Source organism: Enoplosus armatus, chromosome 11, assembly GCF_043641665.1.
Source record: "Enoplosus armatus isolate fEnoArm2 chromosome 11, fEnoArm2.hap1, whole genome shotgun sequence".
Taxonomy (NCBI): domain Eukaryota; kingdom Metazoa; phylum Chordata; class Actinopteri; order Centrarchiformes; family Enoplosidae; genus Enoplosus; species Enoplosus armatus.
In genome coordinates this window covers 578,291-605,400 of record NC_092190.1, presented here as the reverse complement: position 1 = coordinate 605,400, position 27,110 = coordinate 578,291, and the positions used below count along the sequence as shown (strand labels likewise).

The 27,110-nt window shown below is 41.4% G+C and overlaps 1 protein-coding gene across 1 annotated transcript; it reads left to right on the top strand.

The window, feature by feature from the left end:
- Nucleotides 1-71: 71 nt before the first annotated feature.
- itgb2 (integrin, beta 2) lies at nt 72-26,973 on the top strand. The gene is made up of 16 exons (XM_070914368.1): nt 72-82; nt 4,246-4,297; nt 5,780-5,877; nt 7,417-7,618; nt 7,931-8,101; nt 10,991-11,232; nt 11,612-11,770; nt 11,996-12,091; nt 12,197-12,286; nt 12,416-12,553; nt 13,651-13,841; nt 19,362-19,594; nt 20,690-20,909; nt 21,025-21,239; nt 21,913-22,079; nt 24,997-26,973. The coding sequence occupies exons 2-16, from the start codon at nt 4,249-4,251 to the stop codon at nt 25,060-25,062; spliced, it is 2,337 nt and encodes a 778-aa protein (XP_070770469.1). The 5' UTR covers nt 72-82; nt 4,246-4,248; the 3' UTR covers nt 25,063-26,973.
- The last annotated feature ends 137 nt before the right edge of the window (nt 26,974-27,110 follow it).

The following is a 27,110-nucleotide window of genomic DNA, read 5'->3' as shown; positions in this document are numbered from 1 at the left end:
TCCTGTTTCCTGAGTCTCTCCATCCAAATAGGGTTCAGCTTAACTGTAAACCACAGACGAGACCTGCATCTTCCTGCGACTGGTAAGTTCGCTTTTCCAAAGAAATAGTTTGTTTTAGTAAAGAAATAGTTTATTTTGGGTTTTTTTAATTCTTATAACCCATTTCACTTTTTATTTTTGATATTCTTACATGAAAAGCTGGTGATGTGTTTCAAACGAAGTCTGGTGAGGGTGAAATAAACTGTATTTCACATCATCAAACATTTTGAGAAGAACTGTATTTTATTTCATATAAAGTCAGATAAGTCAAACTACGATAACGTGGAAAAAAATACATAGCTACACCTCTGATTCGTGACAGGAATTGTTATAATGCCACATGAGGAAGACAAGCTTCTTGTTTTCTGGGAGGAAGTTGACTTAACTACTGACTGACATATTTTCAAGAAAAGGTACAAACAATTTGGTTTCTGAATCCAGAACTGTTTCATGACATTATGTGACTTGGATTTTTAAACAAATTTTTACACATCATGCATCATGTCTCCTGCGTCGTATTACTCGTACAAGTGAGCCGAGCCGCTGACAGGCCGAGATATCTATAGTGGTCTTTGTGCAGGCTCTCATATCTGTTGGCAGATCAAGAGAGTAAATATCTAAATTGTCTGATATGTGTTATAATCGTAGGGTTGCCTGTTTTTATGAGGTGAGCAAAATATGATGCAGTTTATTAACGCAGAGAATTGAATTGAATTTATAAAAAAATATATATGTATATCTTGACTGTAATGAAGATTTGGGGAAGTGTGAGCAACATACCAAACAAATCACCACTTCCAAAAAGAGAACTGGCAACACCTTACTCTGTGCTGCCCTGCACTAAACACTGATAAACAATCTCTTGCTTTCATGATGATCTAAATATATTTGCTTCTTTGCTAAACGCGCAACTGCTTCTTCATTTGGTGAAATTAGATGTCGTCTTCACTGAGTAGAATGTACAACCTGTGGAGGACGTATTAAGATCTTTTGCAAAACAAGGAAGACCTTATTGTAAAATAAAATCCCTTACAAACAAAAGTCCGGCATGAAAAGTAATTTCAGCCAAAGGTGTGCAAATGGGCCATAAGGCAGCAGAATGTCTCCTTTCAGTGTTATCATTGATTTTTATAGCTGACATACTGATGTGTGAGCAGTAGCACATTTTAACTGCTTCTTGCTCAACTTAATGAAGTGAATATTTCTCTCTGAAATGTGTAGAAGGAGGTAGCATACAATGGAAATACTCAAGCCAAGTAAAAAAATATCTCTAAATTGTATTTGCCCTTTTAGATTTTCAGGTAACACTTTGATAAAGATGTAAGTAGTTCCAGCAGCAACCGTGTTTTGAAAGAAAAGGAGAACCACCTGAAACGTTTTCATGACAACACGAGGAGTGGGGACCACTCAGTTCATTTCTGTCCCTAGCAAGCACATCTGAATGTTTCAAGGTGCAGTGCACACCTTGTTAAGAAGTTAAACGCACGCACGCACACACACACACACACACACACACACACACACTCTCTTATGCCTGAATTGGGTCATGTTCATCTCCATGTAAAGTACTTACATGCAACACAAATTAAGTAGGTGCTGCACAATTTAACTTGAACTAGAACTGCTAGGTTTTGTAATTCTTTTTATTTTTTTATGGCAAACAATGAAGCGAGTGTACATGGTGTTCATGGCTACACAGTAACTGAACTAAACTACTAGCCCTACTACCATAGACTGTTTCGCAGATGTGTGGATTCAAATCTACGGCCATTTCTGAAGCCAAGTCAAGTGTTGTTGGACCACATTATGTGAGGGTTTAAGTACAAATTCCACAATAGTCCACCATCTGCTCCCTCAACGTCTATCCATCTAAAATCTCATTTCAAAATGTGTCATTTGGACTCAACAACAGAAACAGAAACAACAGCGATACACGCCAGACACCTTCTGCTTTCTTATGAGCACTTTTTCAGCCTGAGTCACAAAGCGGAAATGTGTACACAAGACCTCACTGTTCCCCTCTACCCTTTTATGGTATCGACGAACACAAGCCTCTGTGTACAGGAAACCTTATAATCATATTCAGTATTACACTTTACTGCGCTCCGACAGTGGGTGGATGTTTATGACTTTCTGGCATCAAAGGCCAAATTTGGCATTGATAACCGGAACTGAGAAAGGAAACATTGGCATTGAGGTGTTTGTATTGGCAATGAAAATAAGTATTACTGAAAAACTGAACACAGGCATTCAAAATGATTCATTTTGAGATTCTTTCTGCATGATAATGTTGTGGGTTTTTTTGGGGGAGGTTTTTGGGTTTTTTTACGCCGTCAGTTGTTTCAGTGATAGTGGTTTCCAGTTTCAACTTTCTGTCACTGTTTTGGCGTGGAAGGAGAGCTTTTAGGGGAGGCAAGGAGAACATTTACATATAATCTGCATACTAAGGGGAGACTTCAAATTGGTTTTCAAGCCTTTCATTTGGCATTTTTGAAGTAACATTACGTAAGAATTATTTTACCTCGTTTTACCATCGCAAATGCTAGTCAGGTAATAAAGTTGGCACACACAAAAGAACATTTCTTCTGCCATAAATTGGTATTTAAGAAGAATGTGTGCACCTCACGCAGACTGCCGACCAGGCGTACACACTGTTTTCTAGAGCTAGATGTTATGATGGACATATATAATATAAGATATAAGGTGAGACGTAACCTTATAGTGAAATGGTTTGTTTAGCTTGTTTGCCAATTTCACTGATGTTTAACAATGGTGATTGAGAAACTGCACAATGCGTGTAGTGGCACAGGAGATTTATAAAACAGAACACAGGCGCAGGTGCTGCTTTATGAATCTGGTGAAAAGAATGCTTCTGTCCTTGTGCGCTCACACGGTTTTCATCATGACCCGACAGAGTTTTACATCTGGCCTCTGGTGTTGGTAGGTGTAAAGAGGTGGGTGACATCACTGTATGGTCTACACCCTTCCCCTGATAGACGGCTTGAGAGAAACGGGAGCTGTGATCCACGCTGGGGATGTAAAACAACTAAATTGAAAAGAAAATGGGCGGAAACAAAACAAAAGCAGGAAGGCACTAGTGCTAGCACATATCCTTCCCAGCTTAACTAGTCAGAGTTTGGTCTGATGGACAGGACTGCAGATTTTGGGGACATGAAATTCTATTTTCACAGGAATATTTTGGTATTAACTAATAATGAGGTTCACGCTCACTCACCTAGACCCCTCCACCAACCAGTGCAAAAAACATCTTTCACAAGCTTCCCACCAGCACAGCAGACACTTTTTACTGCATGTTTATTAAGTTGTTCGCAGTTTTTACATTATCAGTTTTGGGATTTATGTTTGATTCTGGCTATGTACAAATCCCATGATTTTGAGGCTTCCTAGTAATTTCACTGACTGAGTTAACCCTCTAGACCCCGAAGTGCCTCATGGCACCCGTTCTGAATCACTGTAGCACCCGGGGGCGCCTGTCATTATAAACCATTCCCAGCGTGTGTACATTTTTTTCTCATATAAGTCACCAAAGACACTACCTGCTCTCACATTACTGTTGTTTGTTTCAATAACATTGCTGTGTGGGTTGACGTGTAGGACATTTCTCTTTTATTTTGAAAAGCCTGGCGTTATCCAGTGGAGGGGCTGTTTTGTTGTCAGACTCTGAAAAGCGATTTGTGTGTGTGAGGAAGATACGATAAACTATGAAGTTATAGGAAATTGCTATTTACCAGTGTTTCAGTGCAAAAATATGCCACATATTAGGTATCAAATTCAAGAGGAAGTTGTGTTTTTGTTTTGTTTTTTAAATGAAAGCAACTTGTGACTGTCAATTTCTTAATGTTTTTGAGATAAAGCTGTTTGTTTGGATTAAGTAGGAAAATGCTCATTAAAGTGAGGGTTCTCAGTGAACTGCAGCAGCATTCTAAAATTCTACTGGGGTCTCGAGGGCCACTTGAGCCGAGGGTCTTTATATTTACCACCAGGGATTTTAAAATGTGTGTGTTAGCACACTTTCTACCAGACTTATAATCATAATCATATAACACTAAAGCCGTTTTAACCTCCCAACTATTATTTAATTTTTTTAATTAAGGAAAATGTTGCGCTGTATGGAAATCACACAGTTTTAATTCTGACCTACTGAATGTTGATCAAGGAGAGGAAAAAAATGTTTTTTGTCCCCAGGAAATGGACCAGTTTTTGCCGTTTCTTCTGCTCCTGCTGATGGGAGGAAAAGGTAAGTTGTTGGGTTTTTTTTAATTAATTAATTCAACCTTTATTTAATTCTCAAAGAATCATTGAGGACATGCCCTCATTTTCAATGTCGAAAGTAGAACAGAATAAATAAATGCAAAAGAAAATTATAAAAAAAAAAAAAATAATAATAACAACAAAAATCATTTTAGTAATTAATGAGAACGGCAGAACACAATTAAAAACAGTTACGTTCAAGAGCAGAGTAGCTTGTTATCATGGTTTTAAATTGACCTATAGGTACCACTGTGTTTTAGTGAGTGCTGTAAAAAAAGTTCCAGGTGTGAGCAGCACAGAAACTAAGAGCAGTTTTCCCAAATTTTGTGTTTGCACGTGGGACTTCAAGCGTTAACCAATCACTTGAACGAGTCAAGTAATGATTATGGGACCAATTTAATAAGGAAGCGATATATGATGGTAAGTTGCCATTTAGGGCTTTATAGATAAAAAGGAATAGGCCTGTCACGTCTCACTGTTAAAGATGGCCATGGAACCTTTTCATACAGAATGCAATGACGAACAGAATAACTGTCACCGGTAATAAATCGCAGGGCGGAGTGATAAACTGAATCTAGGGGTTTAAGAGCGGAGGCAGAGGCGTGTCTATAGATGAAATCACCGTAATCCAGGACAGACAAGAAGACAGCCTCAGTTATCCGAAATGACTATGTATAATGCCAAAAGGGGTCACTCTTAGCAACAAACATACAGTCAGTCTCAATAATAAAGAATGTTTAGACCAATGTTTCATTTGCAGGTCCAGCGAGCCTTGTCCTTTAAAGTTGCAAAAGCTGGTCGCAGGAAAGAAAACTCTCAGGCGGAGTAAGGAGGAAAAGCCTTTATTTAGTTATAATGGCATAACGGTTTGAAAAAGTCAACCAGGTTTGACCTCACAGGGTCTTCATCGGATACTGAACGTACCTAGAGATGTCTGGAGGACAGAGTGAGTGAACAGGACCAAAAGTCTAGATTATTACATGGCATGACACTATGTTGAGCATCGTAAACTTAAGGCTAGCCTGAAGATGGAAGAAGTAGAATGTGTTCAGCAGAGAAAGACTGCTGCAGAGGGAAACCCCTTCGAATTCTTACATTTGATGGTGATGGTAAATTTGATTGGTGGAAATGCCATTATTACAACACAAGACCAATTATAATGATGAATAACAAATGTTTATAATGTGAATTTCCTGACTTAATGAGGTTATGGCTGCATGCATGCTGTTTTTTTTGTTTTGTTGTTTTTATTGATCCCACTGACACTAGCATCGGTACTCAAAACAGGACTTAGTATCATTATTATAGATGCGTTCAATTTCTATACGAGACATAAAAAATAATTTTTTTTTAAAAAGATGATTTTGAATTATTTGTGTCCACAGCACATTTCAGTTTTAGAATTTGTTCTGGTTTTGCAGTTTCTTTGTGAGACAGCGTTGCATCTAGTTTGCGTTTTTCTTTGCAGGACTGTGTCAACAAGAGGAAGTTTGCTTGAAGTCTGTGATCAACTCCTGCGGCGACTGTATCAGATCTGGGCCATACTGCGTGTGGTGCAAACAGCTGGTGAGAAACAAAGTCACATACAAAAATACATACTTTTGATTGGGTTAGAATATATTTCTGGGCTCAGTGTTTTGTTTGACTTTTTTAAGAACCATATTTTGGTAATTGGCCTTATTTCTTTCTTAAAGGGGAGCTATTACGCTCATTTCCAGCTCTATATCTTTATTCTGGGACATGACTAGAGTGGCTTTGCATGATTCACAGTTCAAATAAGTCGTTATTCATCTTATTCTGACCTTTCATGCGGCCCCTCAGTTCACCCTCTGTCTGACGCAAGCCGTTTGAGCCCCTGTCTCTTCAAGGCCCCCCTCCCTGCAGCCCACGAGGGGCAGGGAGAAGCCTCTGTGCTCTGAGCACATCCCACACGGCTTCATACTCAAGCTGCTGTGGTCGACTGCATGACAGCTACAGTAACTTAGCTTGGAAAATAGAGATATGGGGCACTGAATGTGATGAACTTAGTGTTTATCAGACCACAAATGAGACAAGAAGTAGGTTGAAAAGACGGTGGATGCTGCTGGAGCTGAGTGTTTCTGAGAACTGAGCACTTTTATTATTGTACAAAAACACATAACTTTATTCACTGATTTTGGTGAAACTGGATCATTTTATGTAGAAAATGGTTTTCCCTCTGATGTCCTCCGGCTGCTCTGCCTCAACTCTTGGTGAATTACGGAGTTTCTTGATGGACAGAAAGCTTTGTAAAGTAAATGCTAACTGCTGCTAACTGTAGCTGCCGTTAGCTCAGTTCGCTCTGAGCACCAGGGGTAGTGTTGGTGTTTACACCGCCAGCACAGGAGCTTTGGACCGCCAGGAGGAGGTGGTTTTTCATGCCATGTTTTTCATGCCAATCTCCTCCCGGGCTCCGAGAGGAGCCCGGGAGGAGATTGGCAGTAGCAACCCTTCAAAGAGAGCAATAAGGCCTCCACCACACAGAAACACATGCACAGTAACTGATTTTAAAGGAATAGAAGAAATATTTATAGAAGGTTATTCATTTGCACTTCCAAAATTTACCTTAAAACATATAATTCTTTTTTTTACCCAACAAAACATGTACCTCAGTTCTTGATAAACCTGCTTGTTTCTGTTTCAATGTCCCTTCAATAAAGAAAATAATGGTTGGGCCCAACAAAAAGCCAAAATAAATAAATAATAAACTGAAAATTCTGAAATGACCTTCTGAAATGAGGTGATGTAAGAAGTTGCTGTACTGAGCGTTTTGTCAGAGCATTTTGTCTGACTGATTGATATCGGGTGGTTGATCGCTCTTAACAGATCTTTGTGCGAAATACTATGTTAGTAGGTGGGTGTGGTCCACCCCTCTCATGCAATAATGTTGTAATGACTACTGAGTACTCATGGGTCGGAACGTCAACATGCTCGGTTGATGGCCTCTAGTTTGTATACTGGATTTTAATTGACAGTTTATAGTATACTGTAATTTGCTGAAATCTCATGCAAGGGAACTTAGTATATCTTTAGTATAGAAGACAATTCTTATCTCTTTTCGTGTGTTCCTGCATCCCTTTCGTGCAGAATTTCACCAAAGCAGGTGAGCAGGAGGCAGCGCGGTGTGACACCCAAGCTCAGTTGATAGAGAGAGGCTGCACTAGTGAAGAGATCATCTACCCCGAGAACATTAAAACCATTGTCAAGAATGATTCTCTGTCCGACTCGTTCAACCAGCAGGAGCCGGTCCAGTTGAGTCCACAGAAGATGAGTCTGAGGCTGCGACCAGGTTAGTGGAATCAGTTAATACCGACCTTTGATAATTGAAGGAATGAAGTGGTTTGGTTTCCATATCAGAGAAAAAGCCGGAGCAGTTACTTGCAGGTTCATTATCTGGAGTTGTGCAGAATTGGGCTGGTCATAAATTCTTACTATGTTTTTCATTACCATCTATTCGCACATTTCATTTGAGAATTGAATAAACTTACTGTCACTGAACTTATATTTTTATACTGTATATTGCTTTATGCATACATGAGCATGGCAGTGTTTTTTGTCTTCTTTCTTTTTTCATTAATTTGCTGCTCTTGTGTGTTTACAGGGCTTTCTACCACATTCAGTGTTTCTTTTAAAAGAGTTCAGGGTTATCCAGTTGATCTCTACTACCTGATGGACCTGTCTTACTCCATGAAAGATGACTTGGAAAATGTCAAAGAACTGGGGCAAGATCTTTTTGCAGCTCTGAATAAAATCACTGAACATGCTCAAATAGGTAATGAGATTGCAATCTTAATCTGACAACTTGAATCGTCTAAATTACTAATATTTGTCACTTGGTAACACTTTAGAATACAGCCACAATTTACAGTGTAATTATCTTGTACATATCACGTATAGTAAGTGGTAAGTAAATGCATACTGGTTACCAATACCGGGACACATAAGAGAGAGAGAGAGAGAGACAGCAACAGAATTTAGAATTTCGAAAAAAAATGTACTTTTACACAGTGCTAATACAAAGTCTTTGTCTCAACACAATATATATATACATACATACATACAACAATAAACAATTCATGATCATTACCTCACCGCAGTATAAACATATTTATAATAATTAATAATGTACAAATTCGTCGACATTTTTACTTAAAAAGCGACACCGAACACTAACTCCTCATTCGCCACTGACCAGATGACATCATCATAACACCACTGTTGAACAAAGGTATCCAAACTTTTCATTGCCTTATACAATCTGAAATCTATTCAAACCCTTGCTCTTACCAGTGAGCCAAACACACCGACTAAATCCTGAAACACTTCCCTTTTAATTCTGTTTTTTTTCTTGTAAGTTGTATTGACATTTTGGCGTCACCCAAAAGAAAATTTAACAACTGCCACTTGGCAATGTTCATTTTCCTGTAACCAGCCCCAAAAATAACAACAACTTCAGACCATTTGTCTTGAAAAGACAAAAACAAGGTCTCTAACGTTCTAAATAAGGCCTCAATCCTTCCACGCTGGAAAATAGTTTCCACCCTTCCACAGAAAGGCCATTCATTTAAAACAGTGGGATTCATTGCAGATATAAAAGCATTAACCACTCTCCAATTCAGGTCACCGGTCCATTTCTTTGAGGGGAGTTTATACAAAACTTTCCATCCTGGTTTATCTGCACAAGTCACCTCCAGTTTCCTCCTCCACACAGAGTCTTCTCTTTCATTTAACTTGCTTTTGTTGAGAAAGCAAGACTAACCATATACAAATCAACACCTTTAACATGTTTGTCATCCAGCAGACGTCCAGAACAGCCGTTTAGTTGAGGGTAAAGTTCTAACTCTGGGAAAGGGTCCTCTTTTTCCAGGGTTTCCTCCCCCACGCTGTAAATCCTCAAAAGTTCATATTCCTCCATAGACAGTTTTTCAGACCATCATTTCAAGATGTACTCCATGTAGTGGACTCACCTCTCACCCAGCAGATCAGCTGCAGGATATGTGTTCATTAAACTCCAGCTGTAACGACTCCATAAGCATTTTTTTTGCATGCGTGCATCATTCTCCCAAACATCAGATTTGTCTCCTAAATTGGAGTCAGACCCTGTTCCCTTCTGTGTACTCAGTTTTTGAAGATTTTCCTTGCCCCGTCATTTTGTTTTTGCTTGTGACCCAGTTATTGTGTTTCTAGACTTTCTTTTCTGACGAATCCCCTTTAGACTGTCCTCCTCATCCACCATATCAACATCTACTGCCAGCCCTTCCTCTGCTCTGACCTCCCTACCCGTATCACTTCTCCCTGAATCCACTTGATCTACAACAGGACTTGCTGTCCTCATGAGTATTCACGTCATCTTTAGTAGCACAAGCCTCACCACTCCGCATGCCCCGAGCAGCCTCGGGCTCAACATCAGCAAAAAGCATCTCCTCCTTCATTTCCACCACCACTTTCACTATTTTCTTGAGGTTCCTCCAACTCCCTCTCCCCTTCAGTTCCATCGGTCTGCTTCGAGCCTTCTCCATCTTTATTTCCCTTTTCTGTTTCACCATTAGCATTCTGCCCCCGTCGCATTTTCCCCCTTAGCACCTGTAACAGCCTCACTTTTCCCAGCACTGGAACTCTCTCCTGGACAAGATCTAATCAGGTGCCCCTCTTTTCCACAGCTAAAGCATTTATGGTCTCTGTTTCTGCAAAAAGGGTGTAGTCAATCCCATCCACAGTCAGCTTAAAAGTCAAGTTTAACTCTTGATCATATACAGCTGCCTTCTGTGGGAAATGTGTTGTAGTTCAGGTGCTTTGAAGCCTGACAACAGCTTTCTTATCGGCGACACTACCTTCCCATATCTGGCCAGCTCATCACTTTCCTTGCTGACGTGACCAACGTGTCCTTTACTATGAAGCCATTTGTGATTACAGTGTTTGCTTTCTCCACCTCATCTACAAAAATCACCACACCACCATTCATCCTCGCAGCAGACTTAATGCTTGGCGCTCCCAGTACCCTCGTTACCGCTAAACTGCAGTCCTCGACTGAACAAGGGAAGCCTGGCGAGATCTTTAAGCCATGTTTCCTTGTCAGTCGGGTGAACGCCATGACGCCGAGCCGCACCTGCTGCTCCGGAGTACAGCAGCCAAAAGAACAGCTACCAGCCTCAAATGTAACAGCCAACAAACAACAAACTAACTCACAACTTCAGTTAACATCAGAAAGACAGAAACTCACTCGCTCCGTAGACCCACTCACACAACACTCACACGTGCGCTCAGTGTCAATAAATACAGGCATTTATATACACTCACAAGTGAATTAGACTTCTGACACACAAGCTGGTAGAGGAAAAGACTCTAACCTGATGGACACACACGCCCACACACCGGCTAGAATGGCAGCAGATAGCTTCTGACATCCACAACAGAGCCGGAACACAGCGCAGCCAGATCCTGTGTATTCAGGCCGTTATTCTCTCTGCTGTTGGTATCCCATTTGTACATACTACTTACACAAAATGTACAGGCTGTATTCTAAAGTGCTGCCTTTTATTTCAGTATGTTATTTCTTTATACTTCTCAATGGTCTGAAAAGCTTGATAAACCTTTCCAGAAGTGCTACCATTTTAAGAAAAAACAAGGAATTAGGAACTAATAGTTGTTTCTATAACTACAGGGTTTGGTGCCTTCGTTGATAAGACAGTCCTTCCTTACACTAACACCAACAAGGAGAAACTGCAGAAGCCATGTGATGAGGATTACCAGCAGTGTCAGGCTGCCTTTGGCTACAGACATGTGCTTAGTATGACGCCAAAGGAGGATGAGTTCAAAAAAAAAGTGAAAGAGCAGTTCATTTCTGGGAACTTGGACTCTCCTGAAGGGAGCCTCGACGCCATGATGCAGACTGCTGTATGTGGGGTAAGGACTCAACCAAAGAGATAACTATGTACTGTGAGTAACACAAGGAAAGCAAGCATGGTTTCGTCATTAGAAAAGAATGAACATATCTGCAAAACATTCACTATTAACACATTTCACTTTTTCTTTTCCAAAAAGACCTGCTCTTGGCAGCTAAAGCGTTTTTATGGTTCTGTTTGTGCAACTCAAATTTTAGTTGAGGTTAAGGGACAGATGGTCGTCTTGGTTAAATACTGAAAAGGTGAATTCTGACATGACAATGCAAAGGGGGCCTTTTTCTATAATCTAAAAAAGATTACAACATACTCCAGGCAGCAATTATGTTTACTCACAAACAATAAATCAAACGCTTAAATGGTCCCTAACATATGTTGTTTAGGACAAAATAGGTTGGAGAAACAGCAGCACTCGGCTGATTGTGCTGACCACTGATGCTGGATTCCACATGGCCGGGGATGGAAAATTGGCCGGCATACTTGAACCCAATGATGAACATTGCCACATGGAAAACAACCTTTATACCAAGAGCAATAATATGGTAAGTATGGAATCACATATGGGAATCGACAGTCAAAAGGTTTGCAGTGCAATGTTATCATATTAACCATTATGACTTATCGCTACACTGATTCCAAATAACTACATTTTCACGAAAAAAACAAGAATAGAGTTTTATTCAGTGGTTAGCACCTCAAATGGTTATTTACGAGGTGTAACATTAGGTTCACAAAATGTCACTGATTTCATTGATTATCGTGTGCAGGACTACCCATCTGTTGGACAACTAGCCATGCAGTTGGAAAAAAACAATATTCAGCCAATATTTGCAGTGACAAAAAATGTGGAGACTGTGTACAAGGTAAATGAAATGTATTAATTTCTGTACCTCTTTTTATTTATCTATAGAGCGCACATTATATTTGAACTCTGACTGATTTTTCATTTCACCTATGTTTTATCCCAGCAACTCTCTGGTATGATTCCAAAATCAGAGGTTGGAGTTCTGTCATCAGATTCTAAAAATGTTGTTCAATTGATTGAAAGCGCCTACAATGTAAGTTGTCTATTCGCCACTGACACATTTTACAACCTACAACAATTGGACCTGTACCTGTACCTGTAACAATTTTGTGCTTTTTTTTTCTGTATCTCACAACCTTCTCAAATATGTAATCCATGACAGAGGTTGTCCTCCAAAGTAACTGTGACCCATGACAATCTCCCTGACAATGTAAGAGTTGTCTACACCCCTAAATGTAATGATGCAGGACCAACAGGGGAAAGCGAAGGGGTTTGTGACAATGTACATGTGGGACAAGAGGTCAGTTCTTTTTGTATTTTTTTAAACTTTTCACAGTGATGTTCATGTTGCAAGTGCATACCGTTCTTGTTACATCAATTTCAGGTTTTAACATTGTATTGGGTATTAAAAAGTCATCCACCCATTGTCCATCTGCTTATCCTGGTACAGGCCCTGGTTGTAACAGACTAAGTAAGGTAGCCCCGACATCCTTCTCCCTAGCCCACTCCTCCAGCTGTTCCCGAGAGATCCCAAGCCATCCTCAGGTCCCTTCGCCATGTTCTGGGTCTTTTCCCCAGAGTATCCTCCCAGTTAGGGTATGCCTAGAGTACCTCCAAAGGGAGGTTGCCGAAGCATCCTCATCAAATGCCCAATCCCCCTTAACTGGCTCCTTTCAATACGAAGGAGCAGCAGTTCTCCATCAAGCTCTCTCCAAATATCTGAGCTCTTCCCGACATCTAAGGTTGAGCCCAGCCACACTGTGAAGGAAAGTCATCTCAGCCACTTGAATTTGTGACCTCATTCTTTCGCTCATTACCCAAAGCTCATGATCACGAATAAGGTTGGAACATAGATTGACCAGTAAATCAAGACCTTAGCCTTTAGTCTCAGCTGCCTCTTTTTTTTCCACAACAGTCTGGTATGACACAGGCTTAAATGCTTGTGCCACAATTGATAGAGGTCTCTGAGGAAGTAAAAAAACTCAGTGGCAAGGCACCAGGAATGGATGCTGAAATCTCTCGACATTGTTGGGCTGTTGTGGTAGACATGCCTCTTCAATGTCTCATGGTCGAGGACAGTTTCTGTGCAGACTGGGGTGGTGGTTCTCTTTTTCTTTTTTCTTTTTTTAAAGGGACCAGAGGGTGGGCTCCAACTATTGGGGTATCACATTACTCAGGTTCAAGATGCCAAGATGCTGGAAAAGAGGATCACGCTGATTGTCGAACCTCGGATTCAGGAGGAGCTGGAAAGGAGCGGTTCAATGCATAGAATATTAATATAAGAGGGGATAAAGAATATCTAATTTTGTCAAGTGTTAAGTTTTTTGTAAGTTTAAACTGTTGTAAAAAATGTATTACACCTCTGTCTGACTCCCCAACCCTAACTGCCTTCCCCAGATTTCTTTTGATGTCACAGTGACAGCAGACTCATGTATGGAGGACAAGTCTTTCACTATTAGACCACTGGGCATTAAAGACACATTGACAGTGACCATATCTACAAACTGTGAGTGCGATTGTGATGACCCCCCTAACCGTAGCCACCCACACTGCAATGAAAAGGGAAGAGTCAGTTGTGGTATTTGCAGGTAAGCTTTGCAACTCCTACGCAATGACTGTAAGTTCTTTTGATTTCATAAAAGTACAGTATGTGTTGGATTTATTCAATTCATGCATCAATGTGCATGTGGTATATCTAAAATAAACAGTGCTATTCTAGCTGTCTTAACCAGACAGAACAAATGTCAGCATCAGTCATTTGTTCACACACCTAAAATGACCTGTTTATGTTATATGTTATACACTGCCCGTCCAAAAAAAAAGTCGCCACCTGGATTTAACTAAGCAAATAGGTAAGAGCCTTCCATTGGATAATTATTGCAGTGATGAATATGATTCAGCTGGGAACAACTTATTTAACCCTAGCTGATGTGGTGAGTAGCCTCTCATTTCTTAAACAACCATGTCGGCAGACATATCCTGTGGTCGTGGAAAGGACGTTAATCTGTTTCAGAAGGGTCAAATTATTGGCCTGCATCAAGCAAAGAAAACAACTAAGGAGATTGCTGAAACTACTAAAATCGTGTTAAGAACCATCCAACGCATTATTAAAACCTAGAAGGATAGTGGTGAACCATCATCTTCAAGGAAGAAATGTGGTCGGAACAAACTCTTGGATGATCGTGATCGGAGATCACTTAAACGTTTGGTGAAATTATATCGTAAGAAATCAACAGTAGAAGTCATGGCTATGTTTAATAGTGAAAGTAAGAGCATTTCCACACGCACAATGCGAAGGGAACTCAAGGGATTGGGACTAAACAGCTGTGTAGCCCTAAGAAAACCACTGATCAGTGAGGCTAATCAGAAAAAAAGGCTTCAATTTGCTAGGGAGCATAAAGATTGGACTCTGCAGCAATGGAAGAAGGTCATGTGGTCTGATGAGTCCAGATTTACCCTGTTCCAGAGTGATGGGCGCATCAGGGTAAGAAGAGAGGCGGATGAAGTGATGCACCCATCATGCCTAGTGTCTACTGTACAAGCCTGTGGGGGCAGTGTTATGATCTGGGGTTGCTGCAGTTGGTCAGGTCTAGGTTCAGCAACGTTATGTGCCCAAAGAATGAGGTCAGCTGACTACCTGAATATACTGAATGACCAGGTCTTTCCATCAATGGAGTTTTTCTTCCCTGATGGCACGGGCATATTTCAAGATGACAATGCCAGGATTCATCGGGCTCACATTGTGAATGAGTGGTTCAAGGAGCATGAGACATCATTTTCACACATGGATTGGCCACCACAGAGTCCAGACCTCAGCCCCATTGAGAATCTTTGGGATGTGCTGGAGAAGACTTTGTGCAGCGGTCCGACTCTCCCATCATCAATACAAGATCTTGGTGGAAAATTAATGCAACTCTGGACGGAAATAAATGTTGTGACATTGCAGAAGCTTATCGAAACGATGCCACGGCGAATGCATGCCGTACTCAAAGCTAAAGGCGGTCCAACGAAATATTAGTGTGCAACTTTTTTTTTGGCAGTGTGGTTTCCTGACAAGCAACCTTTTACCAACTCAAAAGTTGGCCAGGGCGCAACCTGGAGAAGTTGAGAAAGTTTCAACTTCATGCAAAATGATGCACGGGAGCGACAACCCAGGGTCAACTGATCATACTTGTTTTGATTCTCTGTGGGAACTTGGGCCACAACTGTTTTCTACTTCAACTCAACTCTGTAAAAGCACTTTAACAACTGGGGGAAAAGCCGATCATAGTGGTCAAGGGCTACCCTATTACGTATCATCACGTAACTGTAATGAGCTACTGGGACTTGAATAAGAAAAAGGATGTGTGGAAACACTTTGGAAATTAACTTCTAAATGATCCATCAGCATTGTGGCAACGAGAGAAAATAATTATCCAATCAGAGCTGAGTGTTAATGTGAGAGGCAAGAGAGAGCCTGCTACTTTGTGTGAACAGGACTTTGGATAGAGGGTCTGGTTGGATGGTTGACTTTGACACCGGAGACTGCAATCTGCAACCTGTGTCCTAACAACAGTAAATGTTGGTTTCTCTTAACCATGCCTATTATCTTTTCCTGACCTTAACCAAGTAGTTCCAGTTCCCCACACTTAAAGGAATAATTTGGTGTGGCGTATGTAGTGATGGGGTGTATTTTAAAAATGTAAATAAAAAAAATAAACAATTAAATTAATTTCAAATTCTGAGAAAAAGAAACTTAATAATTAAGAAAAGACAATAATTAAAATGTTGCCCCAGCAATTAGTTAAATCCAATAAAGGTCCACAGCAACAACAACACCAAGGAATAGAGCATGGGTCTCAATCTCGCGGCCCGCGGGCCAATTGCGGCCCGCAAGACAATATTTTGTGGCCCCCACCTTGATATAAAAGTTTAATGTTAGTGCGGCCCGCGATTTTTGTTCGTCCAATGTGCGCTGAGAATGTGCGCACCTCACGGTAGATTGTGTTGTTATTTTTGCTACACAGCTTTCTGTAAAATTCAAAGATGCATTATTAAACCTTAATAAAGCATCATTCTTTTAATTTGAGCATCATTTCCCCGTTAATGATCACTTAGTTTAATTATTGTGAAGCACTTTGTAAAGTCCGTTTCAACACGAGCTCTGTCAATACATCACTTATCGTTCTTCTGATGTTTAATAATGATGACTGACACTTTACAGTGGTGACGGTTTGCAGAAACGTGATGAATTTTGGGTAAAGTCGCCCCAAATATCCACAGCAGCTGTGCGTACTGATCAGCTGTTGGAGAACCTGTGCGTAATTCTCACTGAGGTCTAATGAGTAGAGCTGACGTACAAACGGACGTTAAAAGACCTTTACATCCATGTTTGGCGCACTGTGTGACAGCATATGAGGCTCGTATGTGTGATTCCACAGCGTGTGACATTAATGAAACAGAACCAGGCGTGTCTGCTGCTGTGCCACACGACATATTTGATTCAGACAACGCCGCTATGCTCCTGCTGCATCCATGGAGTTATTATAGAAAATAAAAGCCAGTAAATAACGCTTCCATGGGATAATGGTGTCCCACTGTCCCGGCTTCATGCTTTCACTTGTTTCTATGACGACGTTTACAACAACAACAGCACGGCGGATAATGAACAGCCCGGTAGAATTCGCCTTTTTTTGCGCTCACTAACCCGGTACTTTCTACCATCTACAAATGTCATGATGTTCATATCATCATGAAAGACATGAATATCGAGCGCAAAAAGAAAGGTGACTGCTACCGGGCTGTTCTGTTCGGCTCAGCTATGTGAGAGGAAGCGCTGCCAGGTTTCTGGCAGCAAGGAGTAGGCAAGAGACGCCATGTTAAGAAGGAACGTTCATGTTCAGAAGAACCCATTGAAGTTAAATAACTGTTAGTAATGTAGTTTGAGAAGTTTGGATTTTTTTTAGCAAAGCTTTTTTTGTGGAATACCTGAGTTTGAGACCCCTGGAATAGAGGGAGTCAGGTTGGTCGGGCAGGCCGTGTAGTATGCCTGCCTGACACCAGAGTCCATTCAGCAACACCCAGCCCAGTCTCTCCTGACAGGTGGCTACTCACATAGCTAGCTCTGCAGATCGTTAGAGGGTCTCTCTCTCTTTAGAGACCCCTGACGGTGTTTTATATGAAAATATAGATTCTGGTCGGAGGGAATGACTTATGTGTGCATTTCATTCTGCTTTTGTACACCAATATCATCCTCCAGCAGAGACTGATTGGAGCACTAAAGCCTTGTTCTTGCTGTTCTCATAAAATATGAAAATAAGCATACTCACCGCTTTGAATTATGTTTTTATATTTATGTTTTATTTGCTCCCAAGTCCATATGAAACACTGGGGTTGCAGCTGACAGAATAAGACTAAAACTGTCAAACACGCCATAAGAATACATCTAAGCAACACATTAATTTAATAGAATACACAAATGTAATTGTAATCAGATCTCCTCGTGCCCTAATGATGGGGCAGTGATATTAGAAGCTTTATGCATTCACAAAGGGGTGATTTTTCGCCAGCTGTCCTTCCTGCATTTGGCAGCTGCAGCTGTGTTGCTTTTAGCCTGGATGCTGTGTTTAACTTTTGTTAATATTATATTTTGCTCTTCATTTGTAAAATATGCCGCTCTGCTGCCAGTAGACTTGTCCATGTTCGCGATGGATCAGATTCTGCAAATGCCGCCCACACAGGTGGTTAGATTGGGGAAACCCTGGGTTGACTTACTGAGTACTAATAACCCCCGTTGTGTGACCGCTTAGCAGGGTCATGGTTGTTAGGATTAGTGAAGCCACGTAACAAAGGATATCCTGGTATGTTGAACTTGCTTCGTAGTATAGGCATCTGGTGGTGACCTGAACCGCGGGCCAGGGCGTAGCGTTGCTCCCCAGCTCTGTCGCTCCCCTCTTGGGGAGGTTGTAGGCCACCACCTCTGCCATCATCCTCTGTGCCGCTGCTAGAAGGTAGCTACTTGTGTTGCTTCAGGGGATAACAGATCTGTGTCCCCAGCTGCCCCCATTGACTTGTTGCCTCCCCAGCCTGAGCAGGGTTAATCAAGAGGGGCACCGGTGCAAACAATCTGTAATCAATAGTGAGCACAAATAGATCAAGATAAATATATGCGAAGAACATGCAAAGCAAAGTAACTACAAACAAACACAAGATGATGACTCAAAATGCATGCAAATAATACAAACCAACAAAATCACTCAAAGCAAATACACAAATATTTAACTTAATAAATGTCTGCCGTGTTTATTTGCTTTCTTTCTGAAAGTGGGATGAGAAGCATGAGTCAGGATGTGGTTAACCTAGTTTTGCATAGAGACTGAAAGCAGGTCAAGCAGCGTGCCAAGCAGCGTGCCTCCAAAAAAAAAAGTACACCAAAATCTCACTAATTAACACCTTGTTTGTTTAATCCGTACACAAGTTGCTCAAAAAGAAATCTGGATTCTGAAAATCTGTGTTTTTAATCTGGATAAAACCCTCAATTTGAGTTGTTCAAAACTTTTTTAGTAGGATTGGGGTCACTTTGATCCAAAAAACAGGATTATTCTGATCCTGGATTTCAGGATCAAAATGTCATTAGAACTCCAAAACAGATCAAAAATACACTTGAATCATGACGTTCAAATACATTTTGCACTTGATTTGTTTAACTATTACTGTGATAAAGTAAAAAATAAGTTCATTTAATTATCAATTACCACTGTAAATGATCTACAATGAAACAATCGTCACAGATGAATTAAGATGATTAAAAACACTGCCACTGCTGGCTGTTACCTGTCGTTACAATTCGGAGCACTGCTAATCCTAGATTTGGTGATCCTAAAAAAAAGTTAGATTTTGGATCAGAGTCATCCCAATCCAATCTTCTTACCGGTACAAAAGTGAGACGGATTGCCTGATCCAGATAAAGGCTTTTGAACAAATAGTTTTGGCTCACAAAGCTGAACAAACATTTCTATTAGAACATGCATCGTAGAGGGAGGGGTGCCGGTGAAAAAGTTGTCTCTCTGTCGCGTTTTTCTTACAATGTTATAGTTTTCCTCGCTAATTTTAGGCTTGTCCTTTCTCAGCTGCAGTGACAGCTTCGTCGGCCAGTTCTGTGAGTGCTCCATTGGCGATAAAGACGAGCGATCCCTGCGAGCCTCCTGCCAGAAGAACAACGGCACTGAGTGCGAGGGTCGCGGAGACTGTGTGTGTGGCAGGTGCCAGTGCCACACCACAGAGAGTGGAAGCAGTTACCACGGGGACTTCTGCGAGTGCGACGATGAACACTGTGAGAAGTTCCAGAATAAACTATGCGGAGGTAGAGTTTCAGTTCATTTCCAAAACGACCTGCATTTTCAAGTGTCATAGCAAAAGGGCCAGCCTTTCGGACATTTGGAAAGCACACATTGCTTATGTTTCGGAACCTGCTTTGCTGACATTCATGTTTGCTAGCTAGCAGTCTTCTTCTTCCAGATTGCCATGTAAATAAAGGGGGTGGGGAGGGAGGGGTTCTTTCCTTTATTTTGCGATTGTGGATTGTAAATGACAGAAAAGGGAGAGAAGCGATAAGAGGGGTTGCATGCACTAAATTGGCCCTTGCACCCCAAGGCCACCAGGATGTGCCTAATATTTTCATATCATAACATACGCAAACATTTTGGATAAGGGACCTTAAATTTGGAAGGATTTGTGACGAATATATCTTGCGAGTGGGACATTTTACAGTTTAAAATGAATGGGGCTCTTTGGTGGACAAACTGTAATGGAGACACTGTTTCAAAATGACCTCAAGCATTGACAATGACACTGATACTGATATATCTGAGATAAGCTAATGTTGTCCAATAATAATGGCCCAGCCAATCTACCGGCCCCAGGAACTACCGTTATCTCACGACACTTTCCGTATGGAGGGGGGGTCTAGACCGTGCTCTTCACAATATTCCCAATATAAGATCCCTGTTAGATCAAAACCTTGCTCTGTTAAATGAATTTGCTGGGAGCTATCAGTGTCGACCTTTTGTCTGACTTTTGCCCTCAGCTTGTGTTATGATCCAGCGCCAATAGAAGGGTTTCGTATGCGTGTGCACTCTGTTAGGCTTTAATTATATTCTCCACCGTAACTGTGTTTACATTCTGTCATTCATTTTTGTGGCTCAGGGCAGAATCCCTTAAATCCCTTTTCAGTTCCTCTTCAAAGCTTTCCGACATTGTTGTGTTCTTTTCAGACTCCTCTGCAGACCAGAATTGCTGCCCCCGCTGTTCATGGGCTTAGTTGCACCTTGCAGATACTTGGCATTGATTCCGCAGGCGGAACGCATCCTGCGTGCGGCTGCGTGCGCACACAAATGTTTAGTTAAAAGGCACGCATATCAGCACTCTAACTCACCTGTCCATTCCTCACCACTTGTAGGAAACGGTAAGTGCAACTGTGGCAAATGTGAATGCTATTCGGACTTCGAGGGCTCAGCCTGTCAGTGTAAGGTGTCCGAGGAGGGCTGCCGTACCCCTAACGACACCGTGTGCTACGGCAGAGGAGCCTGCAAGTGTAACCGCTGTGAGTGCAAGGAGGGATACCAGCGTCCACGATGCCAGACATGCCTCGGCTGCCCCGACCCTTGCCAGACCAAATTGTAAGGAGTCCAAAATCTACTCTTCTTTTAACTTCAAATTATTGTTAAAGGTCCAGTATTTGCTCCACTACGGACCGACCTAAGTATTAACTGCTGCTGTTATTCTTGTTTTCAGCAACTGCATTGAATGCCTCGGCTTTGATTCAGGTCCCTTTAAAAAAAACTGCAGTGTGGCATGCAGCAAGAGCATTTATCCTGAAATGGTAGACCAGTTCACCATACAAAGCAAGCAGTGCCAGCAGAAGGACACGGAGGGCTGCTGGATCAAATTTAAGCTTGAACAGTTGGTCGGAGAGGATAACTACAGGGCTGAAATTCTGAAACAGAGAGGTAAGCTGCTAATGAAATGCAGAAAACTCTTGGTGGAGGTGACAAAGAGCAATGCCATTGTGTCAATGCTGTTTTCAGTGGTTCTGTTATTTGGAAACATTAAACAAGACTCCGCTAGAAGCTTTGTGAGGCTGTACTTGGGAACAGCAGTGCTTTGAGCTAAATGCTAACACCATTATGTTACAATGCTCTCATAGATAATGCTAACATGTCGATGTTAATGGGAAGTTTTGTAGGTATCTGGTCACAAATGAAAGACAAATAAAACCTTTGACCTAATGATGGGCGCTAAGATGAAAAGTGAGAGGAGTGATTACAGTTCATCCTGAGGGGAACATGAATGTTCAACCAAATTGCATGTCAACTCGTTGTTGTTGAGTCATTTCAGTCAAAACAACAACCCTCACGGTGGCACTACAGGAAAGGTCAGAGGATCACTGAAGTAACTAGGATTCATTCTCTGGGGACCACAAACGCCTGGTCGAATGAAATGTTATGGCAATTTATCCAATAGTTGTTGGGACATTTCAGTCTGACATCGCTAGAGCCCTTGCTAACGTGGCTAAAGAAGACAGCAGACAAACACTTTTCTCCATTTCATTCTTTTTTTCCTTTTTTTTTTTATAGTTTGGCATATTGGATATGTGCAAAACCTTTGTCCCTCTTTCTCCAGACTGTCCGGAGCCGCCCAGTGTCATAGCCATCATTGGAGGCTCCATTGCGTCTGTGGCTCTCATTGGCATTGTGCTGCTGATGATCATCAAGCTCCTCATCTACATGAAGGATCTGAAAGAATTCAAGAAATTTGAAAATGAAAAGAAGAAATCCAGGTGGGCAGAGGTGAGACGATTTCTTTGGGCGCCATTTTCTAAACTAAAAACTAGAAATAATCACAATAAACGTTTTTACATTCTCTATTGTTTGTTGTCCAAAAAGTATTATACTATACTATAATACTATTTTTTATGAACCATGTTTGTGTTCCAAAGTCACTCAAGAGATATTATATCGGGCTGGCGCGGTAGCCAATCCGAACGCCAAAACAAACTTACAGCCTGCACTGGCTCTGGTGTTCAGCCTCTCCACCACCGGCAAGTGGTTTTTAAAGCGGGTAACGTCATGAACAATGCAAGCATCACTCAATTTATATATAACTGAATGATAACTGAGTGATACACAATGAGCATCTTTGCAAGTTGGGAGACCCGGAGCTCAGATGAAGATGATGACCTGCTGTTGGTGTGTGCTTCAGCCACATCCTTGCTAATGTTACCAGGACAGGTACAGCAGGAGTGTTCACTGGTGGTTTTAAAACAGCTTCCACTTTTGGTAGCTTGGCAAACTTTTTTCCTTTTTCTCCTTTCTCTTCTGAAATCTGCTTTTGTGTCTAAAAGGCCTTTTTCAGCAGTGTGCTGCCTGCTGCACAAAGCTAGAAATGAAGGGTGCTAGTCAAACACACAACATAACTGTCACATGATGAAATACACACTAGACACTGGACAACAGTATTTCCCGGCAATCCCTGCATATGATGAAGTAAATCAAACAACCATGTCCACATATGATTTCATTGAATAACTTACACAGTCCATTTGTTCATATTATATACTGTAGCTATATCACAAAATGTGCAGTTTTAAAGTGACATGTACTGAGAAATGTAGAAGTCAGTTACCTTATTTGAAGGGGTATTTCACTAGCAAGGTCCACACCACAAGGAGGTCGGGTGGAGGTGGAAGAAGGACGTCGTCTGTTAGGCTGGTCTGGGAGGATGTACTGAAGGCCGGGGCAGAGGGAGAGTGTGGGGGGGTTTCCATCTCAGGCGTGTTTCCACCCGTGCTGATGATCTAAGCGTATGGCCTGAGATAGGAGTGGAGGTGGAAAATGAAGATAGGGAAAGAAACTCCCAGCTGATCTGTTCCACTAATTGAGAGTCACAAGTGTGGATGGTGACGTCAGATAGTCTGGGATGAATGGAAGGATTATAGGCAGATGAAGTTGCGGCAAAATCACAGGAAATGCAATGTGTGCATCTACAAAACAAGACCGACATTTTTTGAACAGTGGATCAGAAAATATTGCAGGGAGCAGTGGAACGAGAAGGAGTGGCCATAGACGTGGAGTATTCTCGAGACCTATCTCCACATTTTGTGTTAGCGTTTTGGCAATGGGTTGCACACCTCCAACTTCTCAGCGAGGTAACCAACTCCTTTTGTTGTTTCTTAAAAGCTCTGTTTAAAAGCCAGCGAGCCTGGAACAGCAAAATGATTCCACTGATCCATAAAAATATCTATTGCTATTACTGATCAAGGCCCAGAAACTCCTGGATACTATTTAGACACCAGAGGAGCCAAAGTACCTCAGACTTTATAATTACTGTAGCATCGTTTCAATCAGGAACACTATCTACAACAGGAAAGGACAGCCATGGGGACAAAGATGGCAGGCTTTGTTGGCATTTTGACCACATATTAACACCTGCTGGAGATAGACTCACGATGTCTTCTTGCTTTGGCACAGACACATAGCTCTGTTAGAGAAGTTCCATCAGTATCTCAATTTCAACTGTGCGTCTGTCACTTTCTATCCTTTTAATGTTCAGTTAGGTCTTCAATTCATCTCCATGTTGTTGTTTTTTTATGGTATTGGTGCTAAATGTGACTGCATGGCCATCTATGTCTAGTTCTCGGAGGATCATTGACAGAAATGCAGCCAGTGTATATGCTGTACAGGCTGTGTGTTGTGAATTCTTCATGTTCAGAGACCTTTATTTTGAAATTGTGCTCATCCTCTGTTATGTTCCTGCCATTGCTACCGGTGCTAGAGAAATATGCACCACTATTCAGAACCGTTTATACTACTTGTGTCTTGGTACTTCCACTCTCCAAATAAAGGGCTTAAACTAAACTGATGACTCTGTGCTCTGCACTGTAGTGGAGTGGTCATCATCCGACAAACCAGTTTCAAGGCTCCAATCCCCAATACTGTGCTTTTACAGGCTTGATGAAGAGCAAACTTTTCCATTGAGTCAGCTGATGTGCCCAAGTTGTTTTTTTTTCATTTGTATCTATCAGCTACATTCATTCATTTCACCCACCCCAATGTTCCACACTAACCTTACGTACCTTCTAGTGTCCGGTGCCAACAGCAGACTAGAACCAGGCTTTTATTAGAGACAGGCCTTTATTTCTCATTTCCCCGTCTTTAACATTCTATTGAGGATTGATCACATTTCTAGCCTCTCCGGTTTCTGATCAGCTCCAGTTTGGATTTGCCGGTGCACATTTAAACAGGAGCCAGTCAGTTTTAGAGTTGATTTTAAGATTTTACTGATCACATTTAAAGCACTTCATGGTTTAGCTCCCAGTTATATTGCTGAAATGCTGCTCCCCTATGAGCCAGAGCACAGATCCTCAGGGAGGGCTCCGCCAGCTGTTCTCAAGTCACCATGTGGCCATTATAGTACAGGTAATTCACCCCCCTCAGTGTTTTTTGGACCCAGCCTTTGTTCGTGCCAGCCACCGGCCGCTATTATTTGAGACTGCCGTTACTTGAATACCGGCTCTAAAAACTCTGTGGAGATGAACACGTGCAGCACCCGGGGATCTGCCCAAGAGCATCAGTGACACTGTGTGCGGTTTTGGAATTCACTTGTTCCATATGACGTGAAATGTTGAAATGACGTGACGTCAAGACTAGATTTAAAAACCGTCACCTGAAAACAAGCTAATCATTGGGCTTTTCTCTGTTGCTATAGGCTGACAACCCACTGTTCCAGAATGCCACCACCACTGTGGCCAACCCCACCTTCACTGGAGAGTGAGGGTCATCACTGCAGCACAGCCAGTAGAGTTCAATACATCTCTGCTGTAACCGAGTTAAGTCTGTATGTTAGAAAGTACCCTTTGTAATGCTCATAGATGATATTTGCAAATGTCCACATCCACAGATTTATTCACCCACATTAATGTTGACTTGCTTACTTTCTCAGTCATGAATCAGGGATCATGCAGTTTACTGTCATTATGCAAATGTTTGCTCATTGTTTATAAATAATGACACCAAACATACTGTAATGTAGTATAGCTTATCATGTATACAGTTTATAGCAGCAAAGAATATAATGATGTATCATATAAGAAGATACTCATTTTATAGTTCAAAGCACTGTTTTGCTCTTCATGTGGCATATACTTTTAGTGACTGCTAAAATCCCTGCTTCTAAATGCACATTTTCAAAATCCACTTTGAATTTGAAGTTAACTTTATTTTAAATGTCATGAGTGGCTTAAGTAAGATTTAAAGCTGCAGTCATCGACTGATCAAATAAAACGTCCCTCTCCTTTTGGGTTGGTCTCTGTAGTGGGAAAATACAACATATCCCTTCCTCACCCTGAAAGTTCCACGACAGTCTCCATGAACCCCTGAGAAAAATGTGTTGGCTCTCTAAGCTCCTAAATGCTCCACAGTGTTCACCAGCTAGCAGATGACTGTCTTTCTGCAGGTAGTGTGCACTGTCATTGCTCAAACAGCTACTTATGGGAGGGTAAACGTGTTGTAAAACCAACAGGACTGAGATAAATCATTACGTCTTAACATGAGGAGTTTTCAAATGAATTTGAGTTTCTTTCATATCCAAACTGTTGTCAGGGGATCCATGCTGTGGGACTTATACCGTATGTTTTTTTTTCGTCAAGTACAATAAAGTTTCTCTAATTCATATAGCAGTGTGCTTACATCCTCACACTTTGTTTCAGAAGATAATGTCTCACTTGTAAATAAAAAATGTAGTATATAAAGTATATATGTACTGTGTATATATACATGTTTACAAACCCGCTGTCACAAACGGGTGGTCGGAGCTGTTGCTCAGAAATGAATGTGGGCATCCGGCAAATTTAGACCAATTAGACCCTTTACTCTGCTTGTTGGAATATGTATATCGCTATTATTTTATCCGGCCTACATGGGAGTTTTTCAGCCTCGTTTGTGTTGAGTCAGCCATGTTGATCATCTCATCATCGCTGTCTTTAAGAGGGCTGGAATCTTACTTGTCATTTCAGGACACATTCATAATGTGAAAATCTAAACACCAACACAATGACTGGTGCAACGCACAGTTCGCAGATGATGTTCAATTGTTCGTGGTGTGCCATGAGCACATGGGCGACACACTGTTTGAAGGAATCTGACTAAGTCTGTTTGAGCAGGGCACTCAGACCGTAAAATGATCACATTCCACCAGGCTGTGTTTTGGGACTGGCCTTCTGCATCCTGCGCACCGAGTACGAACTGTGCCTTTCTGGAAGATGCCGTACACTCATTAGTAGACACGGAACCACCTGATGATGCCGTCATTTATTCCTACCTCCATTAACCGTCCACTGGCAGTTTGACCCTAAGGGAGGGACTGTAGACAAACTCAGAGCCACCAAAAACCTAACTTTTTTTTTCCTTCTTCTTCTCTTTCTTTTAAAAAGGTAGTGAAGTAAATGCTGTGTGTTGATGCAATGTCTTGATGTTAGTCTTCATTGTTTTTAATGCTGTGTGGTGAAGCCAAGTTGCAAACTTACTTGCTACAGGTAGTCATTCTGGACTTTTGATAAAATATGTACAAAATGTAGCTTAGTATACTTGAAAGGATGTCGACACCATCCTCCCTGACGCACGTGCGCTTTCCATGCTGGATCAACAGTTAAATAAAGATGTCCCTGACTGATTTTTCACCCTGAAATGTTGTGCCGAAAATTTCATTTTATTTGATGTTTGTTTCACATTGAAGTCAAAAAAAGAATGAATGAATGAAAGAATTCAACAAGAAGTAACCTGTGAATCACTGAGTTAGCCTGATTAGACAGGATCAGTCAAAGC